This window comes from Chenopodium quinoa, unplaced genomic scaffold (genome assembly GCF_001683475.1).
Source record: "Chenopodium quinoa cultivar QQ74 unplaced genomic scaffold, ASM168347v1, whole genome shotgun sequence".
In the NCBI taxonomy this organism is placed as follows: Eukaryota; Viridiplantae; Streptophyta; class Magnoliopsida; order Caryophyllales; family Amaranthaceae; genus Chenopodium; species Chenopodium quinoa.
In genome coordinates, this window is record NW_018742329.1 from 2,746,125 (window position 1) to 2,768,847 (window position 22,723).

Consider the following 22,723-nt stretch of genomic DNA (forward strand, 5'->3'; position numbering starts at 1 on the left):
TAATTCTCTTACTGCAATCTCAAATGAATCTTTCTTCAATGTACGATGTATCAAACATTAGAATGGAAGCTTTTAGGATTACGGGTATTGATATTTTCTAGCATGAAATAGTCTCTTATATCATAAGACGGAAAATGTCACCTTATACTTATACTCGATTTTTAAAAAAAAAAATTAATCGAGTATAAGAAATAAGGTGACATTTTATACATGAAGTTTTACTATCTCCTTATCTCTTATAATTTTAAAAAAAAATGCAACTCTATACATTTGCATCATATCATATCATAAAGGAAGATAGTTAACATACTGCTAACATTGTAATACTAAAGATTGACTGTTGTCTGTTGCTATAATATTATTAGGTGGTAACACATTGTATTATTGTTTGCCAATGTTACAATATATGCTCCTTACAAAGGATTTTCTGTATCAATTTTGGGGAAATAGCTTTCTGTTCAACTGATGCATATTACTAGAGGTTATTCATATAGAGGTATTTGATTTTAGGTAAATAAGTTGGTCTTAACGACTAAGCTTCAAATAACATACCAAGGCCATCTACAATAGATGGGGAGCCTTAATAAGTACATCCCGAATGATTGCTTTGTAAGTACATGCCCGAATTTAAACGAATTGTTAAAACAAAAATTGGGGAAGGGATAAACAGAATTTAGAGATCTAATTGCAATCAAACTACCTGCCATCAAAATCATTCTATATAAAAGGTTCATTTGAGTAGCAATTCGCGGTACAAGATTGTTTTGGTGAATACACATACATTAATTACAAGTAAAAATAAAAAATACAAGAGGAGCACTTTCAATCGACTATGCCAAGCTTAAGCTGAACTCAAAATGAGGGGATCCTAACTCATGTTACTTATGTTACCTCCATAAGATTAAGAAAAAAAATTGTATCGGCGAATCATATCCAGCACCAGAATTTGTCGTAAGAAAATCAAATCAGGAAGCAGTAAAATCAATAGAACTTCATGGCTACATGACAAGTCCCCGAGTACAAAACAATGGCCAATTACATCAGCAGATTGGCAAGACAATTTTTATAGAGGATTACAATTGCAAATACTTCGTAGATAGAGATGCTTACAACAAACAAGATTGGTTTGCTTCAATCATCCCTCTATCAATCGATTGCAAGTAGAAAGAGATTTTGTCACATCACTCCATCCTGAACCAAGAATGAAGTGAGAAGCTTCACTTTAAGGCAAGTACCAAAAATGATATTTTCAAAAAGACCAAAAAACAAATAATGAAAAGAAAATCTCACGTGGGATGTCAGAGAAGTCCGGCTCAATTCCATTCCCATTGATATCCAAGTGGCGAGGTGTTACATACTTCCCTATTGTGACAACCACGCCAGATCCATCATGAAGCTCAAAAACTGATTGAATGAGACCCTGCCCATAATATTGTTCAATCATCTTGTTAAATCCATCTATGGAAGACTAGCCATGTTATAAAACAAAGCCGCCAAGGAATAAGTAAAAAGAGGTTACAGCACAGGAAACAAAGATATAGGAATTCAAACCTTGCCATAGGTTTTTTCTCCCACCAGAACAGCTTTGCAATTATCATGAAGAGCAGATGCCACCTGTGCCAATGCAGGAGTTAAGAAACTGCAGCAGATAATTGTCATTATCAGATGTACTAGCAATGAGGGGCTTACTATTTCACTGGCACTTGCAGTGTTATGGTTCACCAAAACCTGCATATTACAGTAAACCGAAAAACCAAAGATAAGTGTGTAAAATTTTCCGTAAGTTTCTTCCATTTTTTAGCTAATCTAAACAGATAATCAAAATAATTTGAGGCTACTTAGAGGCAGGAAGATTTTAATCAGCCCTCAATTAAGAAAGGTTGCATCAAGAATTTTTTTTTTTTTTAACTTTCTCATGATAGACTATTATCACTATTTACCAAGGCTTCTCCTCACCTTAATAAACAATATCTAATAACATTCAACTTAAATCAGTTTTGTTCACTAAGAATCAGCAACTCCAAACAAAAAATTGCAACAGTGAATCTGTAAAAATTCAGTTTAATCACAAGTTTTTTTCATTTCAACAATCTGGTGAAGATAAAAGGCCTAAGTATCAACATAATCAATGCTAAGCCACTAAAACTATTGGTAACAATTGTCTATCCAGCACATGTTACAATTAATGTAGTAAAACATCAACTTTTATACAGGATTGTTAAGTCCAAGCCAATTAACTCTAAACTTTTTTGTTCTTTTTTGCTTCTATTTTCCTTCTATTAATTTATTGCATACAAGTAAACATTCATTGCAAAGCCATGAAAGATGCTGCATAGAACAGAAGCCTTTTGAGTGGGCACAAGGGTCAGCACCAATAACAATAACTATGTGGAGATTTCTAACAAAAGTACTATTATAAAAAATTAAAAAATTAAAAAAAAAATAAAAATAAAAAAAATAGTATTCCACGTGAACTAATTTCACACATATTAGATGATGAATCATACCATGACAGGTGCTGTGACCAATGGTGGAGACTCTGCCACAAAAGCATTCTGAGACAGATCCCTTCCAGCAGTATAAATCACCTGTTCGTAAGACAATTGAGCAAACATATAAGTGGTTGTTCACTTGTTCACAGACCTGTCAAAAAGACCTGAAATATGAATACGACCCTAACTTTTTGAATTTGAGCACAATATTGTCTGAATTTTAAAACTCATTTAGAATTAATGGGTACCAGAATTATTTGACTCAATAAAACAAGCCATAAAGTGGAAAACTAAATAAACAAAACCAATGCCCTGTAGATCTCATCAGGAAGCAAATTTTGCCTTTTTAATGTGAGCAGGCCTGAGAAGTATAATAAACCAACTACCAATAAGTGTCCTGAAATCATAACATTGATGAATTACTATTTTAAATAGTTATCTAACTTCGTTAAATTGTAAGGACCCAATACGATCATCTAACCCCAGGATAGAATCATGCCATGGCTTGTGGAGGACAAACCTGGCATAATCAGGGCAAGCAAGCCATATGCTCAAGTAAGATTCCTTCACCAACGTATAGGTTATGTTAATTTAAACACCAACAAAGAAAAATAACTAAAGTGCTACAGTTCCCTCAATCGAAAACCAAGCTATTGACTCAAGTCTAAATCTGCTGGGCAAACATAATCACTTTCAGCGGGACTATGACAATCTTCAAGACAACTAAATATACAACACCTTTTTCCCCTTTATAATCCACTTTGTACCTTAAATTCTCTCCATGTAACTATTGTACTAGTTTTACAGCATGTTTCATGAATTCAAAAAAAAAAAAATCAATTGCTGATTTTCTACGCCTTCAGAACACAAATTGTTGGCATTTGTCTCCCCCCAATCCACTCCAAAACATATGCGTATATGACTAATCATCAACACAAAACTGGATTACACAATACATTCAATATATGACCATCAGTTTCATGAATTTCTTGACGACTTGCGTACTTTTGTTACAATATGAACTGCACTTTTCTTCAAGGTGTTATGATATGATCTACAATCGAAAACTAGTTGCTTGATTATCATTTTATTTGTGAGTTTCTTCATTTTCCTCATGCAGTCACCCTATTTTTCATTTTTTTTTTTTCCTCTGGTAGGGATAATATGCTCATATACTAAATGGAATTTTTTTTCTCTGGTAGGGATAATATGCTCATATCCTAAATGGAATAGTGTCTGCTCTGCAAAGTTCCAGGCCCATCACGGAAAATGCTGCCATGTTCTAATTGCAACTGAACTTAAAATAATAAAAGTTCCAAGACTTCCCACTAAGGTTAGAGTTGATATATGGACTGTACTATCTCATAACATCAATCAGCTGTATCCAAGAAGGCTTTTAAGGTGTGTGCTAATTGTCATGGTAACAACAAAATTAATTACCACTTGGATCTGTGCAGTTCCGATTCTCACTTGAATCTGCTTAGCTGCTATTCTCATTCTCAGTGCACAGTATTACTCCATTGCACATATTTAAAATTTTAATTATTTTTTCTTTTGAGGGGGTGGGGATATTCGTTCATTCATGGGAGGATATGCTTTTCATTTCTCGTTACATGAAATCTCTTTTCTTTCATTTTCTTGTCATTTAATGATATTTGAATTCTTTTCAGAAAAAAAGGAGAAAAAAAAAAAAAAAAAAAAAAAAAAACAGACTAAAGATCAATGTCTCAGTATTATTATAAATTACCACTTGCTGATATGGTAATATATTGCTGACATGGTAATATATGTAGATCAATGTCTAAATTCTTAAGATCATGCTTCACAAGAGAAAAAAGTGGGACAAACAAAAGAAAGGGGGGAAGAAGATGAATAAAGAGGACAAAAGTGCATTAGGCAAGCTTAAATGATAGCAATACCATACCGTATCCCCCTCATTCAGAAACAGCTTTGCAATTTCTATCCCAGCCTGCCAAAAAAAAAACATAGAATTCACTACATAAAAAGATTTAATTTATGTTTGAAATTACGAGAAATATATAAATTATTCTTACGAATGTACTAAAAGGAACACTATCATGCCCAATTTCAAGCAAATGAATGTGTTTCGGAGATCCTTTAAGTGTCCAGCAAGCTGTGGTTAAACTATAAAAATCTTACAACAGCAGATGCCTAACTTCTAGGGTCCTAACAATTTCAGTTAAATAATTGAACTCATGCAAACAATAACAAGGAAGTGAGCAATAAAAAGTAAGAATCATGAAACTGATTTCAACAATAAAAGAAGATAGCAGGCTAGTGGCCCTACAACCTTTTCACACAAAAGTAGCAGGATTATTCAACACTTTAACGTCAAAGGGCATCAAAACAAGCATACAGCATGCAATACCAGCAAGATTTATATCAAGGCCACAAAAATGGACAGAAGGTGTTGATATGTTCAGTTTATGGTACATATTTTTTAACCATTTTTTGGCTATTCACTTGCATATTTGAGCTCTTTGGAGCCAATTTTTACTAGCAAATTCTTATTTAATGTGGCTTGAACTTTTATTTAAGTTTTGTAGGATTGAGAGGATTTTCTGTTGTTTTCTACAACTGAATATTGCCACAAGAGGTTGAATAGGACAGATGGAATATTTCTTGGTCTGCCCGACTGAGCAAAGTTGGCCAATGAGGTCAGGCAAGTTTACAGGCCAAACCATGCAATACTACTTTTGTAATTCTGCGTGCTCGATCAAGTAGGTTTACCCAGGTTGATCAGGCAATACCAAATTCTTTACCGCAGTAGATTTTTTCAAGGAGTTTTTAAGCTTTAGGTGAGCAAAGTTTCAAAGATGATAATTTTCCTTATTTTTCAATAAATTTAGCATTAGGCTATTAAAACCTCTGTAAAGCCCGAATATGAGACATTTAGACATAATTTAAAAATTCTCTTAGTTTTAGAACCCTAGTTTCTCTCTTAGTTTTAGAACCCTAGTTTCAAGCTTTGTTCTTCAATAATAATTTCTGGATGTTTTTAGCATCTGTATTTATAATATTTCTATCTTTTATTATTATTTCCATTGCTAATCATGGTTTCCACGGTAGACCTTGCATTTGATTTCACAAATATGTTTTGGTAGTCACCCAACCTGGGGTTAAGCAAAGCCCTAATATGATTAATTGCATGATACATTTCTTTAAATTCCTCAATGGATGACCCAAGTTATTTTAGTTAGGTATGTGACACGCCTTTCAAATTTTGGCACCGTTACCAGAAACTAATGATATATTTAGATAAGATATTTTTGACTTATTCTTACTAAACTTTATATTAGCTAGTTGCTTCAGCTACTATTCCTTGTCATTTGATCTTTTGTTTTTAGTTTTCTTCATTGCATACACACTCAACAAACAGGTTCAAATAATCTAATTCCTATTGATCTTAAAAGCAAGGCTAATGCATGTAATCAAGGAAGTAAAAAGAGGCTAAAGCCCATGTGATTTGTACGAACTAAAGCCCATACATATGTCCCTTAAATCGGTGGACCAAATAGTAAAATTTCCTCTTGTATACTTAATGATGTACCTCTCTAAAAATTATTCATCCCATGTGATTTGGTGGTTGTGAAGATGGAAGAAGATGCACAAATTCCCAACATTTTTGGGAGACCAGAGACCCTTTTTAGCCACCCATGGAACTACAATTGACATGAAGAATGAGAAAATCACATTTAAAGCGGTGATGAAAAGATGGAGTATTCACTTTGAAATTCCATGGGAACTCCTATGGGAGACTATTTAGAGGAGGTGATACAACATAAAGTTGTCAAAGAATCCTCATCATTCACTTAAGACAATTTTGATGGGGGTTGAACATCGCTTAGGAGACCAAGGACTAAGGGGGTACAAAAGGCTACTTGAAAAGGCATGTGCCTCACTGGTTGAAAACTTTGTTAAAGAGGTCTTAAAATGGAAGGAATTTGAAGAGAATACTACGCCTAACAAGGTTGAGCTAAATCCCCTTCCCTTTCTTATCTAGTATTGTTAATTTTAAGCTTGATGACATGCCAATTGCACAATTGCTCACCATTTGAGAGTATAAAAATGTCATAAGGTACACCATTGAAGAAATCAGTGGATCCAGATAAGTTTAAGCGACAAATGAAGGTTCCGACGTGGATTTCATATTCAGGTATGTGAGACATTTTGCCAAGTCCGGAAAACGTAGAAAAAGACTCAGAATTCACACTTTCCACTGTGAATTACAGTTGATAAAATGAATTAGAATATAATGGTTAGCATAATTCATTACTTGGCCTAACAAATAAGTCCCTGGTAGTGATGGAGCACTAGAGTTCAGGTTCTTGTTTGCACATACTATAACACAGTTTGCAGTGAGCCAATTCACTAGCGCATTCTTTAATTATATAGTTTAGTAATTGATCAGTCTATCAGCTCCGCAATCAAGGATCTATAGAAGACGCTATTACTGCAATTCAAGGGGTAATGCTACTGCCTACTTACGTTATCCCTCACCCCAATCATGGCCTAGTTAGAGGTCCTTCACATTTCATACAGGTTTCCACCAGTCACCCTTAAGAAAAGATCTTGTTTACAAATCCCTTTTTAGCTCTACTTCAAAACCTCACCTACTTAAAATAATGACAATTGGCAATGATCTCCAAAAATTTCAGTTTTCGTTTACAAGATGTTCCAAGCTGTGATAGGTATAAGTAGGGGTGAGCAAAAATTCAAGGTACCCTGAACCGGATCTGGAACCTGCTCGGAACCGCTAACCTGTAGAGCAGGTTCCGGGTAATAAAATTTTGTACCCGGAACCGGAACCGGAACCTGTAATTGAAGCCCAAATATGCAAGCCCAATATCAAAATTACAAATATAAGTAAGCCTAAAAGTAAACAAAAACCCTAAGCACATTCTCATTTCTCATTTTCATCAGCCGTCATCTACTACAAAACCCTCCTATATTGGTATGTAATCTATCATTTATGTATGATCTCCTTCCCTAAAATTAATTCTTCTTCTTATTTAAACTTTTAATTCTTATTTAATCCTTATTGCTGCGTTTTTTCTTCTATTTTCTGATTTTTTTTTTTTTTTTGATAGCCATTATAAATGGATAGTGAAAGCAAAGAAGATGGAGCTTCAAGCAAGAGAACAACAAGCAAAAAGGCTGGTGATAAGCGAAAGTCAGAGGTTTGGCACCATTATTGGGATGTAAGAGATCTAGAAACGGGTAAAGTTGTTCAAGTTAAATGCAAGTATTGTGATGGAATATTGTCTTATAATGTGAGTAATGGCACTTCATCAATGAAGAAACATTTGAATACATGTCCAAAACATCCTAAAAATGTTGATAAAAAACAGAAACTCTGTTTTTAGGAGTGCTCAGAGTGAAACAACAACCATTTCTAATTGGGAATTTGATCAAAATGCCTCTAGACTTGCTCTTGCTAAAATGATAATAGTTGATGAACAACCATTTTCTTTTGATGAGTGTGAAGGGTTTAAGTACTTTTGTAGTGTTACTTGTCCACAATTTGTTGTTCCTTCACGTTTTACAATTGCTAGAGACTGTAAGAAGTTGTATATATGTGAGAGAGAACAATTAAAGAATACTTTAAAAGGCTTAAAATCAAGAGTTGCTCTCACAATTGACTGTTGGACTTCAATTCAGAATTTTAATTACTTGTGTTTGACGGCACATTTTATTGATGATTCCTGGAAATTACACAAGAGAATTTTAAATTTTCAAATGATGGATGGTCATAAAGGCAAAGAAATTGGAAAGGTTGTAGAGACTTGTATACTTGAATGGGGCATTGAGGAAAAGATATCATGTGTCACAGTTGATAATGCTAGCTCGAACGATGTGGCTATTAGTCATTTAAGGAAAAAATTGTCTGATAAACTTGTCCTTGGAGGTGAATTTTTTCACATGAGATGTGTTGCACATGTCCTTAATTTGATTGTGCGTGATGGTTTGTCAAAAGTAAAAAACACAATTAGTAGTATTTGTGGTGCTGTAAGATATGTTAGGAGCTCTCCCGCTAGGGCTAAATTATTTAATGAATGTGCTAAACGTGTCAAAGTTCTCCACAAAGGTTCAGTTTGTCTTGATGTGTCCACTCGATGGAATTCTACTTATCTAATGTTGGAAAGTGCATTGAAATATGAAAAAGTCTTTGATCGATATAATGAGGATGGTGTTGATTTTGCAAAAGAGCTTAAAGATGGTGTTCCTAGTTTAGATGATTGGGCGAAAGCCAAAGGTTTATCAATTTGTCACAAGCGGTTTTATGAAGCTACTAAAAGAATGTCCGGTAGTTTATATGTGACTTCCAATATGCATTTTCATGAAGTGTTGGCCATACTTACTTCTTTGTTAGAGTGGGAAAGCAGTGATGATCTTGAGTTATGTTTGATGAGTAGTCAAATGAGAGAGAAATTTGAGAAGTATTATGGAGATTTGGGGAAAACAAATGTCATGGTGTTAATTGCGGTTATTCTTGATCCACGTTATAAATTGAAGTTTGTCTAGTTCTCTCTAAAGAAACTTTATCCTCATGACTCTAGAAAGGTGGATGATACATATAATCATATACATGATGTGTTAAATCGTTTATTTGCCAATTATGCTGTGTCTTCTACTTCACAAAATGCTGCTCATTGTTCCACTTCCTTCACCATGGATGCTAATGGTAATGATCAAATGGGAGCGGTGAATAATGTAAACATGAAAAAGTTGTATGATGAGTTTGATGTAGAAGATGTTGATGAAGTTGGTGGAAAATCTGAGTTAGACTTGTATCTTGAAGCACCACTTGAAAAAAGAGATGATGAATCTTTTGATATTTTAAAATGGTGGAGTCTCAAAAGTGATACATACAAAGTTTTGGGCATGATGGCAAAGGATATTCTTGCTATTCCAGTTTCGACAGTTTCAAGTGAGTCGGCTTTTAGTACGTCAGGTCGGGTCCTTGATCAGTTTCGAAGTAGTTTAGGTCCAAAAATTGTTGAAGTTCTGATTTGTGCTCAAGATTGGTTGAGAGCTTCTGACATAAGTGTGGACATTGAGCAATTGTTAGAAGATGTTGAGAAATATGAAGAAGGTAGTACTTTAATTATAATGCATATCTTTTATCAATTCATATGATAAGTATATATATAAGTTAATGAATTCATGCTTTTTTTTTATTATTTTCATATTTAAGTGATAGTTGTATTACACAACTAAATGAAGATGTTGGCAAAAATTATTAAGGTTGCTCCTGTACAAGCGTTAAGGAAGCTATCAGTGTGATTGATCAGACAAGTACCAAGGGCTTCCGGTAGACTTCTTTCATTTCCGAATTTTCTTACGACAAGTCCTAGCGCCCGGATCCCGCTTGCTTAGCCTGGCCCTTAGTAATCTAACTTGTAATTTTACTTTGTTATTTTCTTTATATTACTCTACTTTTATCTTACTGCCAAAATTATTAATTGTAATAATATACTTAATTTGTTCTTATGCTATGTAGGTATCAAAAGTCTTACTTCCTGGGCTATCAAGATTCAAGATGCGAATATGAGATTGTGTAATAAAATTTGTATTTTTATCATATAAGTTAAGTATTTGTATTAAATATACTAGACAGTAGACAATTAGTGTTGGATTGTTATTTGTAAGCTTTTAATTTATGGTAAACATCCTTTTTTTTTATAACTTTGAAACAATTTAGTAATTTTGGAACAATTAAGCTTACTTTGAAAGACAGGGTACCCGGTTCCGGAACCGGAACGGGTAATAAAATTAGGAACTTGTTGTAACAGGTTCCGGTTCCGGTTCCGGTTCCGGTTCCAAGGGTTTGTACAGGGTACCCTGCTACACTCACCCCTAGGTATAAGGGCTGGACCTAGGACGAGGGGCTTTGACACTTGGAACTGCTAAAAGACTTAAGAAGAGTTAACTACCTAGCATGGTTTGATATACAATTGTGGACGAGATCGCAGGAACAGAAATGTTTTGTTGATTGCAAACCCGTGTCACGACTTTTATTTTTTATTTTTTTTGACAATTAACCCGTGTCATGATTGTTCGCGGTTAAGAGTAGTTCTAATAGTTAGAGTAGACTATTAAAGGCTTAGAGCCAAATTTGGGAGACGTACAGAATCTTTCAATATATTTTTGAATAGCATGTTTTTAAGAAACATGGGATGTAAATTTAACAATGGGCGATTTGGGGTTGGAACATTATAAATATCCTTTACAATAGAGACTACCTGAAACAAAGTAGCCATATTTTGCACCATGCTGCCTAGTAGCTCCAGTCAGTAACAGCATCACTATTACTAATAGTCTGCTTAAGTAGCATAACGATAAAACTTTCATCAAGAAATCAATTCTGATGGTTGTCACACATGGGATATGTGAAAAATATCAAAGCAATGCATTAGTCAAGCTTTGCTCTTGATATAAGTCCTTTCCTTTTTGGTCAAATCTTCCAAAAATAATTAAAATTACAAAAAATTAAGAACAAGATTTTCAAGGAAATATAAATATTTTGCAAGAAACTTGGTTCACTTTCGTAGCACGTTTCCTATGTGAACCTAGACTTTACAATATTACTCCCATAGAAAAGAGCCAAAGAAGGCAATCTCTCCCAACAATCCTACATTGAGTTTCGACATCAGGAGTCACTGAGAAAATGTCTTAAGTCATGTTGTCCCCTGAGGGAAAAGTTCAGGGAACTAAGTTTAACTAGTCACAAAATTAATCTTGCAGAAGCAAATCAGGTTCAAGCCACAAACAATCCAAAACATTGCTAATTGAAATGTTTGCAGATACATATGAACATTAACATCAAGGCACGTAGGGCATGAACATTAATGTGGCATATACCTGTACTAGGCCACCAAAATTGTCTCTTAGATCCAGAACAAAACATGAAGCACCTAGGTCTTGGAGGCGCTTCATTGCTGTGCAAGATTATATGTGAGTTGTGATACCTCAGACAATAAAAAAAACTAAAAGTTGGAGCTATATGTTTCACGTTTAATAAATAAAAAAAAACCTACCTATATAAACACAAACATGTACTTCCTCCATTCATTTTTCATTGCAACACTTTCCTTTTAAGAAAATAAAAAATAATTGAACATTACTTTTTGTCTATGAGTTCTCTATCTCTCTCCTCATCACATGGATCCCATTGGTTATCCCACTCTTCATCACATGGCCCCATCGCTTATCTCTCTACTCATCTCATAGGTTCCTTAATAAGTGTACCTCTTTATGTTGCAATTTGAAAAGAACTGAGGAAATTATATTAGCAATTCAAGTTAACAGCTTCCTTATATAAATACCCTAAGCATCATGAGATAAATATGTTGGAGAGATGCAATCACATGTGATTTGAGACAGCATATAAAGCTCTTGTAAAATAAAACATATGTATCTAGAGGTCTTAAGATAAAGCTTCTGGAAATTTAATAGGAAAAATATTCTCGTTAAGCTTTCAACCAACACAACTTGACAGAAAATTGCCATAGTTTAGCCCAAGGGTGTCCAAAACCCAGACTGGACTAGTCTCGGAAGACTGGATCAAAGGGAACTGGTCCAATATCTGGGCCGAAAATTTAAATTTTACGGTCTTCGATCTAGTTCGATCCAAATCCTCCAAAAAACTAGTCTAGTGTAGAATTTGCTTTTTTTGCTTAATATCATGCATAAGAACCTCTAGAATGTATGAATTACCTTCAATATGTAAGGAATATACTCCCTCCATTTTTTTTTCCTTCTCAATTCAACACTCTGACCGATATGGAGTTTTAAATGGTTGAATTTAAATTTGTTAAAATATTATGTAAGTGGGGTTTATTAAAGAATCAAATTAAAAAGGATAGTGGGTTAATAGTTTATTTAAAAATAAGAGATGTGAGAGAAGAGAAGTGATAAAAAAAAAATAATAAATAAAATTAAAAAAAAAAAGTGTAGTATATTTCCAATTGAGGAAGTATTGCATTTAAAAAAAACTATTGTTTTAGGAAAGTGTTGCATTATACTTTGAGATATTCTATAACCGGTCCGTTATAGGTTTTGGCTGGTTTAATTGGCGTGATCCTAACACAATTAGTCCAGTCTTGAATTTCAAATTGTTGGTCTTCGGTCTGGTCCGATCTTGAAACGATGAACAAACCTAGTTAACTCCATTAAGTATAGAACTAATTATATAGCTTGGAAGGCTAAACACAAAAGCATAACGAGTGCATCACAAATAATTTTTTTCAGGAGTATTTAGAATTCACACATGGAAAATGGAGTATAAATGCTTGATTTACTCATTTTCCCGGTGAAATGACAAAAATGACAAATTACCCTATTGATTCCCGGCTAAATTGCAACTAAATTCATAGCACCATAATTTGGCGGACTAACTTTTTGACAACCTATGTTTTCTACATTAACTGTGCAAAAAAGATGGGAAGAGGCACAAGTTTTAAGAAACCCATGAGGCAAGGGATAAAAAGAGGAACCCGGGTGATTTGGAGAGAAATAAAGAGAACTCATTAGCCAAATAATGTTACAATTACTATGAAATTTCTTAGAAAGAGAAGTGTTGCAATTATTTTGGAACATAGAGAGTACAAAAGGTAGTTTTCTTAAGTTTTTTAAAATTTTAAAATACTACTCCCTCCGTTCCCTAATGTTTTTTACGTTTGGAATTATGCGCGGTTATTAAGAAATTGTGTAAAGTTAAGGTATATTGGAATATTTCAATGATTGAAAGTACACTTTTATTGAAAAATACAATCTTAGAGGAGAGCGGAGAGGGAAAGTAATAATAAATGTTGAAAAACTATTAAAATAGTACAAAAAGTACAATAGCACATGGAAAAGTAAGGACTTTTGAGTAAAAAAAATTGTAAAACAAGGGTAATTTTGTCCAAAATTTATGACCAAAATAGGAAAGATACTAAATGTAAAGAATAAAAAGGAACACCCTAAATGGATACGTAAAAAACATTTAGGAACGGAGGGAGTATAAAGTATAAATAAAAAACATACTAGCTGGTCTGGTACAGCATATGAACTGATGTACCATTTCTGTTAGGCTAATTACTACAAGCCTACTAGGTTACATAACTAACACCCTACCCTCACCCCCACCAAAAAAAAAAAAAAAAGGATATAAATTATCACTGTTTCTTCCAAAACAAACACTTTCTAAAGGGCTCAAGGAGACATTATAATTATGGCCTTTACTAGCCAAGGGTAAGCCAAACATACATATAGGTATATGGCAACATTTTAACTGGATTGAAACTTATTTTTGAATTATCTCAAATCTCTCCATCTATCACAGCTAACTATTAATAGTTACCTGTCACTATATCTTTTCTGGCCAGCGCATTAAACTCCTTTAGTCGCACATATCCAACAGAGGTTGCACCATTGTCAATTTTCTCCAATCGGTAGAACACTGGAGGTCTAGCAACCATCTGCCTCTGAACTTTGACGGACTGAACTGGACCGCAATTTCCATGCTTGACCTAAAAATGATTTTCATAATTCATAAGGTCAGATAAAAGATGATACAGTTACTGAAGGTTTCAGACATAGCATTTAGAGGGTTAACACAGAAATATCACCTCAACTGTTACAAAAGTTTCACTGGGACCTTGCAACTTTGATGATACTTCAAAAGCTGATTTGCCTCTCACATCCTCCCCGTCAACAGATAAGATTTCATCACCCTATAAGAAAGACAGTGGGAAATAATGATAAAAGAAAGTGAAGATAGATGGGATTATACTTAGTTAATCGAATGGTGGGACTGTTTAGTAGACTGCCTAAAATTGGATTTATCCAAAAAAAAATGTAACTTAATGCTTTCTCTCATTTTGGACCGATGAGCAGCACAACATTATTAAAAAAACACTTAAAAGAAATAAAAACAGCAACAAGGCTTTATGAACTATAAAGCTACTTTACAACTTCAGAAGAAACCATCAAGACTTCATGTACAGAAGGTAGTTCTTCCTTTTTTCATGCCTGGTTCAATGTTACTTGTATTTCTCAGTGTTTCAAACTTATACTCCATCTAATATTAAAAAAAGAATCAGCAAGCAAAAGTTGTAAGATCAAACTGATTTGATCATAATAGACAATACTCATAAAAGGATAAAACAAGGAGGTAACTTGGCCAAAAGCTTATGCAAATAGTGAGAACAGGATTCCCCCCCCCCCCTCTCCCCTTCCTCACTGCAAAACTTTGGACTGGAAGTTCACCACAACCCACAAGCGCTTTGTACCTCATGAAAAGAGAATCTCTGTCATTTGAACAAAAGGCTAAATCAATAAAATGTTCCAACAAGTTAATCTGCTCCGATACCAATTAACTCTCAAATCTAGTCTAATGGCTAGAGTGCCAATTGATTATTGACGCACAGTAAAAATCCTACTCAGCCAATACTTTATGGCAATAATCTATTTAATACAGAAAACTCTAAAGCCTATTTAGCAACTTTATAGCCAAATAGATAACAATATATGTTTAAAAGAAAGCACCGCACCATAGTTCTAGTTACCTGTCTAATTCCAGCAGTTTGAGCAGGCCCATCCAATACGAGTCCAAGAACCTTCAATTTGACACTTCCATTGCTAGCAGGAATCTCCCTGAGATTTAGCCCAATGCCAGTCATGTCATATCTTGCCATCTTCGAGAACTTTCATTCATCAACGATTCACATGCCATGAAACATAAACTACAGCAGGCGTGAGTTAAGACCTACTATTAATCCACTAGAACTATACACCATAATAACAACTGTAATCTAAAAATTTTTGTAGAAGTGCAACCAACACTGATCACAATATTGGAAAATGTTGAACAATAATCAAGGTGGTAGGGATTGGAAAGCAGGACAAATGGCAATAGGGAATTAGACAACAAAATCGAGTAATAATCAAGGCGGTAGGGGTAATACACTAATACGTATTGCAAGAAAAGTCTACAAAATCGAGTACATTTGAATATTAAAGCTCTGAAATGTACCTAGCACACCAAATACTGCTAGGTGCTAAGAGTTGCAAACACATTTAATCAATAAGTCATATCATCAGAATAGTTAACTGAACATCAGACACCAAACAGATAGTACATCTATGTCGGGCTGGAAGAACCTACTATTAATCTACTTAATTAATAGCAACAATTTTTTAGCGGAGTAATATACAAACATACTTAAATTTGATTAGTGACTACCTCTTCTGGTGACAAAAAACGTGTGTAAGGATCTCCCAAGCTTGCCAGCATTTTTTGAACAACATTATGAGCCTTTGATCTAGTCTTAATAGAAGTGCGCAATATGTCTTCCTTCTTGCGCTGCACGCAAACGACAAATATGCTTGAGAGAGCATGTACAGCTAGTGGAGGGAACGAAACTAACAAGCATTATTATAAAATTTGATAGCCATAGCATACTCCCCAAGTCTAAACATGAAGGATCCAACAACCATTCGCATCAAACTCCTACTTATCAAAATGTGAAAAAACTAATAAAAATCAATCATCATAATCATAATCTCAACTCAATTCATAACAAGTTCACTCTATAATTGAAAATTCATGCAATTATTTCATCAAATTATGAGTAAAACCAATATAAATCAATAATCACAACCATAATCATAATCAAATTAGAGAGAGAAGAAGGTATTACAAGCCAAGACTCCGGAGACCAACGACTACGACCAGTATCAAGAAAACTTTCATTAACAATCTCCCAAGCTTCCTCCACAATACCCTCATTCGTCTTCAATTTCGGCGCCGAAAACTCCATTTCAGCTCCAAATTCTCTCTCATCTTCGCGACAATACGCATCATCCGACAACGACGAAGTTTGATCGAGAAGAGGAGAATCAGCAGCAATTGAAAGAGGAGGAGATAGTAAGAGAGTGAAGGAGAGTGCAGCACCAGTTATGGCGGCTCCAAATGAAGGATTTTTGGGCCAATTGAGTGGATTTTGAGGATGGTTGTTGGTGAAGCTTTTTGGTGATCCGCCATTTTTGATGGTGGTGGAAATGGTGGTGTTGCAGGGGTTTGGAGAAGTGAGAGAACAGAGGTTCATCCTAATATTCCTATTTTCTCTATTGTTTTGCGTCTCTCATTCTCTATTTCTCATCTTCCATCACGGGAGTATTGGGAGGTTAAGGACCGCGGTTTTACAAATTTTTAAATGGACCTGCTTCAACCTAATTTATTACGGACCACTATCATTAGAGAAATTAGAGTTGTTTTATTAATAATGAAAAAGGTCACTAGAAATAAAAGTCATTTTGGATAAGAGGTTAATCTTTTTGATGAAGTATTCAATATGAATAATAAAGGTCACTTCGTTAAAATTAGGGTCATAACGTCGTATTTTAAATTCACAATAACATTAAATGTTATACAAGTTTTAATTAAGGTTACTATGTTAAAAATAAGGTTACTATGTTCAAAATAAGGGTCACTATATCCAAAATAATGTCAGTTGCGTGTGTGTAAACCTCGGGTCCACAATAATATTATTGTGAACCAGGTCCACGCAAGTCTTTCTGCCGTGGTTTCGCCTTTTGAGGATTTTGTTGCAACCTTCGTTTCGTAATACAAAGTACTCCGTAACATTTTACATTCTGTTTACTTTACCATGTTAAACTTAAGCCTGTTTTGATTGATTGAAATGGAGAAACTATAGTCCGTTACCCGGTATTGGACCCCCTGTCCAATACCTGAATAAAAAAATAATATTTGTGAATTAAAAAAAGGTAAAATAAAATAGGGGGATAAAATGAAAACGAGGGATGGGTTAAAAAAGGATAAGGAGGAGAGAGAAGTTACTTTCACCTCTTTGTTGTTGGTGAAAAAACGACCGACGCCGGATCGGAGCAGCAAATTTTGTGGTTGATAAAAGGTAGTATAATTGGAGGGCGGCGAAGGATTTACAAGGTCTTTAAAACATCTTGTTACTTTGGTCACGAGAGACGATGAATTCACCACCGGTGTGCAAATTTACGACTTTCTCCATGAAAAATGGTGAGTTCTTTGTTTGGTGTTGTCGAAGTTCGAAACAATTTGGATGTGAAGGAGTTGAAGATGACAACATTAATTGTTTGTTGGTGCTCCGTTATCTTTCACATGAATACTGTTTTTTTATTTTGTATACTATTAATTTTTATTTGTATACCGTTATTGTTGAATTGTTTTGTATACTTTTTGGGTATATGATTATTGTGGGTTTGACTATATTGTTGTTATTAATTTTTATACTACTATGGTTGATTTATAAACTGTTATTATATGATTTTATACTGTTATTTTAGCTCTGGACATTATTATTACATATTCGATAGTGGTGGTGGTGAGGACGATGTAGTGACCCACCGGCATTGTTGTTGATGAAGACGAAGATGATGATGGTGATGGTGATTTCTCTCTCCTCTCACTTAAAGGTTTTCAAATTGATTTTCCGGAAAATTCTGGTCGAAATACAAACTAACCTTGAGGCCTTCGAATTACAAAGGAAAAGAGGAGAGAATTTTTTTTTTTAAAAAAAAAGGTTTCCGGTGAGAATTCCGGTGGAGAAAGAGGAGAGAGGGGGGAAAGAGGAGAGATTGTATTTTTTTTACAGCTGGTAACAAAATAATTACTGTATAAATATCTACTTGAAAGCACATTTTTGCCCCTAGGTATGGACCAAAGGAGTTCATACCTAGTAGTGGTCAATCATGCCTCGATTAAAATGAGCTGAATTGAATTTATTAAAAATGAATTGAATATTTTATGAGAGAAGTTTATTAAAAACTGAACTGAAATAATTGGAGCAGAACTGAACTGAAAATAATTTGAAGAGAATAGACCCTTAAATTATTTTTACTAGACTGAAATAAATTTTGGTTAACTGGAATTATTTTTAGTGAACTGAAATTATTTTACTTCTTTTTTATTATTATTTTTTTTTACTGATTTTTACTAAAATGGACTTAATTTACTAAATTGAAATTAATTTTATAAAATATTTTTTTTTTAAGGTGAAATGATGATAAGTTCATATTTTATATACTTTATTATATCATTTTAATGATATTTTAGAGTATAATCTATATAGTTTAAATGATTTTATATCTTAATTTGAAGTTTTATTTTGCAAAGTTCAAATAATCATTTCTACTAAATTATGCTCTTATTTTACTCATGTTATATTGATTAATGAGATTTGTTTTTCTTTTAGTTCTCATATGGCAGAGGAAGTTTTAATTATATCATCATGTGATTTAATTAGATAAATGGAGCTAAAAGTCTTTGGTTTTGTATCATTTACAGGTTGCAAGAATAATAATAATAATAATAATAATAAAAAAAAAAAAAAAAAAAGGCAAGTAAAGCCCACATTCCCACTTTCACGGACTACACTTGACAAAAGAGATAGTACTGGGTTGAAAAACCCATTACCTCAAGATTCCTAAAAAGAAAAAGAGTTGCGGCAAAATAATCAGGAAGAAAACCTAAACCCTCAAAACACCACTACGGATATAAGGAGGATAGAGGCAGGCAGTATCACACACACACGAAGACACGGAGACGCAGCAAGGCAGAGGACACACAGACGAACAGCAGCACCTCGCGAGAGCCGTGACTGGACCGAGCTTGGAGCAGCGTTCTTTCTTCCCTTAACTTTATGCAATTGATTGATTTTGGTTTGATTTAATATGTTTAATATTAATTCTTCATCAATTAGTTGTGTTATCTTAATTTCTATGTCTAGCTAATTTCGTTTGTTCTAGGTTAGGGATGTAGTCTTTTATATTTCTATTAATGAATTGAATTACTTTGTTTGGGTTTTATTTATATGATTGCAATTTGATAATCTTGTTTAATTCGTACTTTTAATCTGGTCAATTGATTGTATGTTTAAGGTGTTGATTTATTAGCGGAAGTGAACTTTCAATACTAGTTCGTGGGATTATCAAACGTCAAGTAGTATAATTTTAGGAATAGTTATACACTTGGGGTGGTCTTATTGAATTCCTATTCTTAATGAGTTTATTTCAATTGTTGTGATCACGGAAGTAGACATAATTTTGATTTAAATATACGTTTTCTACCTTGGGAGAGGAGATTACATGCTATTGGTAATTCGATCATTGTTACATTATATATGTTCAACCCTACAACTAGTTTAATTTCATTATAGAGAGTAATTGCTGAAACCCGAAACCTAGAACTATTTCTTATACTTGTTTGCAACTTTAATCATATCGTTGATAGTTTTAGTAGTACTTTTCTCATATTTTCGTCGTCTAAATAATATTCTAGTTTCTTAATTTGGTACTTGAGTAGACCTCCTTGTGGATACGATACCTTGCTCACCCTATATTTACTGTAATTGACCCGTACACTTGCGGTAGATTTAGACCCGACCAAATGAACCGGACCTAATGATATATCCATTTTATATAGTAATTTACCCTCGTCCCTTGGTCATAATTAGTAGTGTTTTTGGCTCTTTTGAGCCACTTTTATTACTAATTTGTGTTTTCTTGTGTTTTCGTAGTCTTTGTTGAGTTTTGTAGGAAATTGCGCCTTTGGAGCATTTTCTCGAGTTTTTCATGGAGCGACTATGGGAATTAGAAGAGCACGACCATCTTTGAAGCCCAAGGTCGGTTAGAGTCATCGAGCCGGTGATTAAGGGCTTGGTAATCGGGATTCCGAGGTATTTGGACCGAGTATTCAAGACCCGAAGAGGAAATCCGGATTAGGTCGAGAAATAGCCCAATCGAAGTCCGAGCCTCAAAGTGAAGCAAGGGCCCAATCGGGCAAGGATTAGCACGATCGGGCGCAGCATGCTTGGTGCTGGTGCGTGGCCTATAGCGCGCCCGATCGTGCGAGCGTCTAGCACGATCGGGCGACGCTGCTGAGAAGGAGCGCAAGGAAAAAGGCGGGCCCGATCGGGCGCGTGGTTTCTCAAGACCTGATTAGTTAGTTTTAATTTTTGTTTTAGGGAACGTTTAAGTACGAGATTTGTACGTAATTTTTTATTACCTTCTTTTTTTGACTTTCTCTCTCCACTTAGAATATTTTCTCTCTCTTAAATTCTCTCTCAACTTTTGTTCTTAATTACTTCCATTAATCCAGTTTTCTTTTGGTAACAATTTCTTCTCTTTTAATTTCAGCTATTTTACTTACTTCTTTGATTATGCTTTGTTTTATTTATTTGATTAGTTTAGCTATGATTATGTGTGAGTAGTTTCATTCTAGGGTTTATGGGGATCCATAATTAATATGAACGGATAATTTGTTATTATTGATTATTGGTATTGCATGATAATTTCTTATTGAATTGTTTTAATTCTTTGCAATTAGATTATGAATCGAGCAGATGTAAATTGATTGTGAATGTTTAGCAATATTGAATTGATGAATCGAGCAAATGTTAATTTAATATTAAAGGCTATTTTCAATAGGGACTTAGATCTAGTAAATTGCGAGAGCCTGTTAGATCTATGTTGATTAATAAATTGCGAGAGCCTGTTAATCATGTTATTTGTGCATTGTTAATTATTAATCACTTCGTTTTATCCCGGAATATTAATTATTGGTGAACCTGTGACCCTAGGCTTTCTTATTATTATTGTTTCTTACCTCCCTAAACTTATTCTTCGTAGTATAGAATTTATTCCCAAAAATATTGGTTACTTAGATAATTTAGATTATAATAAATAATTAGGAGTAAAAAGACTTGTTTCCCTGTGGAGTTCGACCCTACTTCCCTATCTACATTAGTTAGAGGATTTAGGTATTACTTTTGATTAGGGGATACGACTTTACCCTGTCATCAGAGTTTGGTCTAAACCGCACCAAACTGCAAAAGTTTAGGGTTCGTTTGACATCACTATGGTTTTCTGTTTTTTGGTTTTTTGTTTTTTGAAATCATATGATATATATCATATAATTAATCAAAAATTAGTCAAAATTATTGAAATCATGATAATTTTGAAAACTGACAACCGAAAAGTGAAAACACCTTTTTCTTGTTTCCTGTTTTTGGTTTTTGGTTTTCAAAAAAACTAGAAACTGAAAACAAAAAACAATGCCAAACAAGCCCTTAGTATACGGTTTCAAAATTATGGTTTGGTTTGTGAAAATTTTCAATACAAAGTATTACGAATTGTTATTCCCCACCTACTCCATCAAGTAATACTCTATATTGGTTACCAAGCAAGTTTGGTATAGTGATAAGGTTTGCATCTCACAACCATGAGGTTGTGGGATTAAACCCCACTAAAGGCACTTTATGGCGGGGGTTCCCTCACCCTTCTCTCCCACTCCCAAAGTGTCTAGCCCGCTTACCAGGGCCGAGAGGACCCGTGAGAGATTCCAGCTCGATAGGGCTCTTCTCCTTACCAACCAAAAAAAAAATGTTTCGAATTGGTTAGTGTATTTACAATAGCTTTTTTTTAAAGTAAGATAAAGGACCCTACTGAACCAACACCTCTCACACATTTACCCAGTCCTACGCCTGAAAGTAGAGGATGGAGGTAAGGGAATCCCCCCTACTCCCAAGCATTTTGTAGTTAGTAGGTTTCGAATTTGGGACCTTAAACTCTTAAAGTTACAAAATGAGTTCTCCAGTTTGGTCGTGAATTTAGAAGAGGTCACCTCCATTAATCAACCTGTTGTATATCAGGTGGCAATTTTGGTAATTTTATGCAACTTTGAAAAAAAAAAGAAAACATAACCAAAAAAAAAACACTAAAGGTTCGTTTAATATTGCTTGCAATCCCTAACCCAAACCGATAATCCGCTCCAAACCTGACCCGAAGTTACTGAGATAAACCCGCCCAACCTGAACAGAACCCAAACAACCCAAATTCGATTCGATTTGACCCAAATTTGATATTTCATAATAATATTAAGTTTTACATTATTTTTTTGATAGTTTCTAAGCATAGCCCGAAATCGACCCGAAATCTCATCCGAACTCGACCCCAACTGCCACCCCTACTTACCGGTTCAGGTTATGGTTATCACTTTTCATAATTTTGGTTATTGGATATCCGAACCAGTAGTACTAACGGTATGGGTACTCGTCCCATGCTCACCCCTGATTTGTATATCAGCCGGTTAACTTGTTTTTGTATTGACCAAAAAAAAAAGTTGTATTTTCTCGTACGTAGTATTTATAACTAGCATAGTGCCCGTG

At 34.4% G+C, this 22,723-nt stretch overlaps 1 protein-coding gene across 2 annotated transcripts; it reads right to left on the minus strand.

The window, feature by feature from the left end:
- Positions 1–685: 685 nt before the first annotated feature.
- LOC110690139 (carboxyl-terminal-processing peptidase 1, chloroplastic-like) lies at positions 686–16,663 on the minus strand. Of its 2 annotated transcripts, XM_021866973.1 has the most exons (13): positions 16,202–16,663; positions 15,745–15,864; positions 15,068–15,205; positions 14,129–14,233; positions 13,861–14,029; positions 11,379–11,455; positions 4,417–4,461; positions 2,508–2,588; positions 1,690–1,728; positions 1,552–1,614; positions 1,291–1,420; positions 1,111–1,191; positions 686–998 (listed from the first exon to the last, which is right to left on the minus strand). In XM_021866973.1, the coding sequence occupies exons 1-12, from the start codon at positions 16,607–16,609 to the stop codon at positions 1,136–1,138; spliced, it is 1,431 nt and encodes a 476-aa protein (XP_021722665.1). In that variant the 5' UTR covers positions 16,610–16,663; the 3' UTR covers positions 686–998; positions 1,111–1,135. The 2 variants fall into 2 exon arrangements, with proteins under 2 accessions (XP_021722665.1, XP_021722659.1); XM_021866967.1 differs by having other exon boundaries at positions 686–1,191.
- Positions 16,664–22,723: the final 6,060 nt, after the last annotated feature.

What these genes read in the sequence shown, in the direction of transcription:
- LOC110690139 (XM_021866973.1), bottom strand. Translation starts at nt 16,609, where the DNA reads ATGAACCTCTGTTCTCTCACTTCTCCAAACCCCTGCAACACCACCATT. An exon ending in GTTTTTTGTCACCAGAAGAG is followed by an intron (nt 15,206 to 15,744) that starts GTAGTCACTAAT and finishes GATGAATGAAAG; the next exon opens with TTCTCGAAGATGGCAAGATA. An exon ending in TTCTGAATGAGGGGGATACG is followed by an intron (nt 2,589 to 4,416) that starts GTATGGTATTGC and finishes TCTTACGAACAG; the next exon opens with GTGATTTATACTGCTGGAAG.